Source organism: Sycon ciliatum, chromosome 6 (assembly GCF_964019385.1).
Source record: "Sycon ciliatum chromosome 6, ocSycCili1.1, whole genome shotgun sequence".
NCBI lineage: Eukaryota > Metazoa > Porifera > Calcarea > Leucosolenida > Sycettidae > Sycon > Sycon ciliatum.
Genome location: NC_088648.1, coordinates 9,567,123 through 9,572,512, shown reverse-complemented (window position 1 = coordinate 9,572,512; position 5,390 = coordinate 9,567,123). Strand labels below are relative to the sequence as shown.

At 48.0% G+C, this 5,390-nt stretch overlaps 1 protein-coding gene across 1 annotated transcript; it reads left to right on the top strand.

Annotated features, from left to right (window-relative positions):
• Nucleotides 1-1,233: 1,233 nt before the first annotated feature.
• Nucleotides 1,234-3,927, top strand: LOC135819315 (progranulin-like). Its single transcript, XM_065332499.1, has 2 exons — nucleotides 1,234-1,469; nucleotides 3,329-3,927. Exons 1-2 carry the CDS (start codon nucleotides 1,305-1,307, stop codon nucleotides 3,581-3,583), a joined length of 420 nt encoding a protein of 139 aa, XP_065188571.1. The 5' UTR covers nucleotides 1,234-1,304; the 3' UTR covers nucleotides 3,584-3,927.
• Nucleotides 3,928-5,390: the final 1,463 nt, after the last annotated feature.

Genomic DNA, 5,390 nt, shown 5'->3' with positions numbered 1-5,390 from the left:
ACAGTTAGCAGTGAAATAAAAACCAACCAACCAGTCAGTGCACTCACTGCCTCTGTCTACAGACTCAGTACTACTAATATGTACCAAGACAACCAGATAACCCCCCCCCCCCCCTTATGATAAATACTTACACAAAGGCAGAAGAGAACAGAGCTATAGACAACCGGCTAGGTCATTGTTGTAACGCTGCGTTTCATGCACATAGCGTCATAGGCTAGCAAAGCTAAGGCAATCCTCAGACAACTGATCTCCGGCTGTCTCTGTTCTCTTCTGCCTTTGTGGTAATGGCTAATGCTCCATCCTTGTACTGTTGTAGTGTTGATCACTCTAGGCAATCTGGGAACTCTCGCTATTGTGATAACTACTTACATGTACTAGTACATGTATGACTACTGCCCTGGTCTTTCATTGCCATGACCACGATGACTAGGCCAGTGCATGCAGTACACTGTACGGCCTACAAAGGCTACAGTACAGGCTGAGTACAGGGTCTGAGTTGGAAGACGATGAAGTGCCAAGCAGTTGCAAAATCCCATGATCATGATGATGACAATCAGGGAGTCGTATAATTTATTATACGACTCCCTGAATGTAGACTTTCAAGTAGAGTGATGACATTGTCTCGTCACTGTTTACATTTTATGGTCATACCGCGACCGCAGTACCGGTACGTAGCATGCAAGACTCTTCTTGCCAAGACTCGACTCTTCTTGCCAAGACTCATACTAGTCGGACAGCCTAGGCGGCGTGCGGCTCGGAGCCTAGTTTTATAACGCCTGCTCTAGAGCTGTGGCCGTGGAGGCTACCTACATTTTTACAACTACAAAGTAGTACAATCATGTAGTACTTACATGTACTTTTTTGTGCATCATGTAGATCTACACGACTTGTGTGTGCGAGTGATGACTGACATGATGCAGTCAGACTACAGACAGTACAGTCGAGTCTACACTACATATAGTACAGTGCAGTCCAGAGTCCAGACATCAATCATCATCATCAGCAGGCAAAGGCACGTGATCATCATCAATGGCCCCAAAAATATCGGGCCATGCACTGCACATGCATGATCTGGCACCCAGGGAGGCGGAAACGCCACCCATGCATCTCGTCTTTGGTTGAGCTGGTACAGCCCGTACAGCCATATGCATGCATGCAGTAGACTCTACGAGTTGCACAGCCCACGGCTACGCTCAGTGGAACCAGGCGATATATTCGTTCGTTGATGAATTTTTTTTCAGTCTGCTCTGTGTTCTTCTAGGTTCGTCTGTTGAAGTGTCCTTCTTCTCCTTGTCCGTGCAACCATGCTGAAGTACGTCCTCCTTCTCGCTTTCGTCGGCTACGCTGCCGCCTCGATCTGTCCTGGTGGTCAAAGCCAGTGCCCTGGAACTGAGACGTGCTGCGAGTTGACGTCGGGCGGATATGGCTGTTGCAAATTCACCAAAGCGACCTGCTGCTCCGACCATGAGGTGAGCTTGGAATTGGAACATCTGCTTTTCTTTTCTGTTGTTTGCTCTGTGCTGATATGCCGCTGCCTAGTGTATCAGATGGTTGTCTTTGCTCGTGGTGCTGTGGGTTGGTTGTCCGAGCGACAGATCTCGTTGCCAGTGAAATGCTATGATACTAGTTGCTTATCATGAATAGTCGCGCGCAGTTGAGTTTTCCGTTAGAAAATTCATAGCTTATTATTTCGGAGCGAAGGGCGTGGTACAGGCAACTATTTGAACACCCCAAGTCGAGAAAGATGTGCCATACGTCTCGCTTGCTTTCAGCGCCAGAACACTAAAGGTTCTGAATTTTTCATAATCCGTGCTCCTGAAAGAACGAAATCAGTAAAGTTCAAGTGAAATAGTCTGTACTTCGGAAGTACAAAAAACTATTATTTTACAATGAAGAAGCACCCTTCCATTTCTTTGGAGATGTGCGAATTCCGTTGGGAATAGGACAAACGGAGATTCGCAAATTCTTCGGAGCAGTATCGTACAACCAAGAGTTAATAAACCAAAACGTGTTCAGCTCCGGGAGAGAATCATCCCCCACCTCTACAGTGAAGTTTAGGGGGTTCCGCGAAACCCCTGGAACCCCTCCTGGATCCGCCCCTGACATTGGTTCACATGGACATCTTACCGTATCAGCAAAGTGATTTCTGTTGTGCGTTGCTGCTCGTCGTACGAAAGGTGAAAAACGCACGCGGATTTCCGTTTATCACCTTTTGCGATGCAGTGATCTATGACATACATGTATCATTATACACTGTACCAAAGATGTACTGCTCCGGTCGCAGCCGTATGGGACACTCGTATATTCATTCTATTTTTCTACCATTGCAGGAAATGTTCATTTACCTAGTTGATCCTGGAGACCCCCGAGATACCGGCAGGCATTTTGCCTCTGGGGAATCCTTTTAAAAATATAAAAATAAAATAAAATAAAGCGGGTGTTTTGAAGCCTGCAGAAAATGTTGAACGGTCCCTGCTGGGATGACGACTACACCATAGCTCAGTGGTTAGAGCATCGCTGGCTTCGAGCGAAGGTCCCTGGTTCGCGTCCTGCTGGTGACAGTCAAGTTTTTTTTCAGACTTTCCCTTTTGCAACTTTTCCAGAAAACCAAGAAGTATATTAAGTAAATATAATTAAATGGCATCCATGCCATGTGCGTGCAGAAGTGCTTTTCTGCACTTTTCTGAGGCCGAATGACCGAGCTGTGTGCACAAGCTAAGTCCCACGGCAACAAAGAATGCCAACTGTTACAAGAACATGACGGGACCAGTTAATAACATGACAATGCGCCGTTGAATGCGGTCTAACTACAATTCGAAGCAGCAAAGCAACACACCACCCAACTTGAGTGGGTCAGCAATATCAGAGATAAAGAAAAGGGGAAGCATTCGTTGTTGCCATGGGACTTAGCGTGTGCACATTTTCACTGCGCTCACCTTCCCCTCATTGGCCCAACATTAACCTTGAACCTTCCAAGCTTGAAGGCTGTTGGTTTGCGCACTGGAAGTGTGTGAGAGCTAGGTCTCAGGTCGTTGAATGTCTCAGTAACATGCTAGTTTTGTGCCCTGTTATCGCACTTTCTGACTGCTTATTATCTCTTGTTACAGTCGTGGATAGTTGCTTCATAACTCCTTTCTATGGGATTTCTTCTATTTTAATTATTTTGTTAAAAATGCAATATATAAAACTGGAGAAGAAAGCAGGGAATAATGCATGTGTAAAATAGAGATTTTTCAAACGCAAACCAAAAGAAAACTTCAAATCGAATGAGTTCTAATGAGTTCTAATGTGTGTGTGCGTGTGTGTTGACATGTGATTGTTACAACAGCACTGCTGCCCAGATAACTACAAGTGCGACCTGGCGAACGGCACCTGCACCAGTGTTCCTCTGAACGACGGCTCCCTGCACATCCTCCCGATGGCCAAGCAACTGGACGCGCTGCCCTACGTCATGACCGACCAGGACAAGGCAGTGGCGGCCGCCGAGAACCACCACGAGGAGGAGCCGCGTCGCCATCACCACCACGAGCACCCGCAGCCCGAGGGCGAGCAGCGCCAGCACGAGCGTCGCAACGACGAGTAACCGTGGTGATGACTAGTACCCGTGGCAATGACGAGTAACCTCGGCAACGCAGTTAGTGTCGTGTGCTTCGGCGGCTACCGGCTTCTGTCTTTTCAACTTTGTTTTAAAAACATACAAAAATCCACCCCGTTCCCTTGGCATCGTGTGTGTAATGCTCCCTTTCATTGTCCTTCGGTAGATCTTTTCTTCTCTCTCTCTCTCTCTCTGAAGTGTGTCAGTGCTTGTCTTATGGCGATTGCTGCATGTAGCCACACTTGCAAAATACTCAGCAACAGACTCCCGTATTCCGCCGTCAATACCGGTTGGTGTGCCCGAAGCAGAGCTTGGGATTTCTTAAAACGAAACACGAACCGTGGGTTTTGGTCCTGTTTTCAGCGTAGCCGCTGCCTGGCTGCCTTCATTTAATCATCGCTCTGGTGATAAGCGATATGGGGTACTGTAAAAACATCATTACTGCATCACAGATGGTATGACCATAATCGTACTTTTCGTCCAGGATGGCTTGCAGAGCGCTAAAAACGTGCAGTGTTGGTCGAAACAATCATTCAGGGACACCCCGACCCCGGTTGCACCTAGGGTCCGGCGGATTCTGCCGGCAGAAAAATTGGCTGAATTCGGTTCTTTTTCTGGTAAGTTTCATGCATGTTTGGTATGTGAATAAAAAAAAAATGGAGCAGAATTCGAGGAATTGCCCGCCATAAGGTTTGTATTGTTCTGGCAATTTCACTGCTTTTCGAGCAGAATCCGCCGGTCCCTAGTTGCACCACTTCCCTGTGACACCCAGACCCCGGTTGCACCACTTTCCTGTGACATAACACCCCTTGTAGGGGTAAGCATCAGCTTACATATACATGTACATGTGCATGAGGCGCCCTCGATAGGCCGCGGTTGCCTTGTGTTTGCGTCCCCCTTTTCTAGAGGTCCGTGGGTCTCAGTTATACTTAGTGCTGAGTCGGGTAGCATTTTCTTCGGGTACATGTACCGGGTTCGGGTAGTTTTCCACGGGCAGTACGCTGAGTACGGGTACCCGATCGGATAATGTTTCCATGGTAGCACCACCATGCACCCTTTCCCGGGCCTTAGGCCGCGGTCACACATGAAAAGCTTGCACCGCTTTTGCGGAGGCGGAAAGCGGAACTACCGCAGCCGCTTTGGCGGTCCACACGATGCAGCGGTCACACATACATGTAGACTACTGTGCTCCTCTACGCTCCGCTTTGGCGGAGGGAATGCAAATGCAGCACGTCCTATGAAATTTTAGATGTTCTTGTCCGAGTTGAAGCGACCTTCGCTTGTACAAGTAGAGCTATCGTGGACCGCTGGCAGGCTGCTGAATGTCTCCTGTCAAGTACACTCGTGGATTTGGGGCGCATTCACTGCGGCCCAGTACATGTACAGGTGTATTTGAATATTAATAGTAGTTTGGTTTACATCAATATCAAATTCAAAATAGTTGTCTAGCAGGGTGTCGTTGCCGTACAAGTAGAGCTATCGTGGATCGCTGACAGGCTGCTGAATGTCTCCTGTCGACGGCAAGTACACTCGTGGATTTGGGGCACATTCACTGCGGCCCAGCACGGGTGTATTTGAATATTAGTCTAGTTTACATCAATATCAAATTCAAATAGTTTTATAGCAGGGTGTCGTTGCCTCCTCCATGATCCATCATCGACCCAGCGACTGCGTGGATGCCTGCAGTTGCAGTGAGGGTGTGGCAGAGTACTCTGCTACTCCCTGGTTGCAGTCCTAGTGTTGCATACTCTGGTGGACGTATTGCTTGGAGAGAGTTGGAGATCGTCCGCGATCG

Coding starts and splice junctions, on each gene's coding strand:
- LOC135819315 (XM_065332499.1), top strand. CDS start 1,305: ATGCTGAAGTACGTCCTCCTTCTCGCTTTCGTCGGCTACGCTGCCGCC. Junction 1,470..3,328: donor CCTGCTGCTCCGACCATGAG/GTGAGCTTGGAA, acceptor TTGTTACAACAG/CACTGCTGCCCAGATAACTA.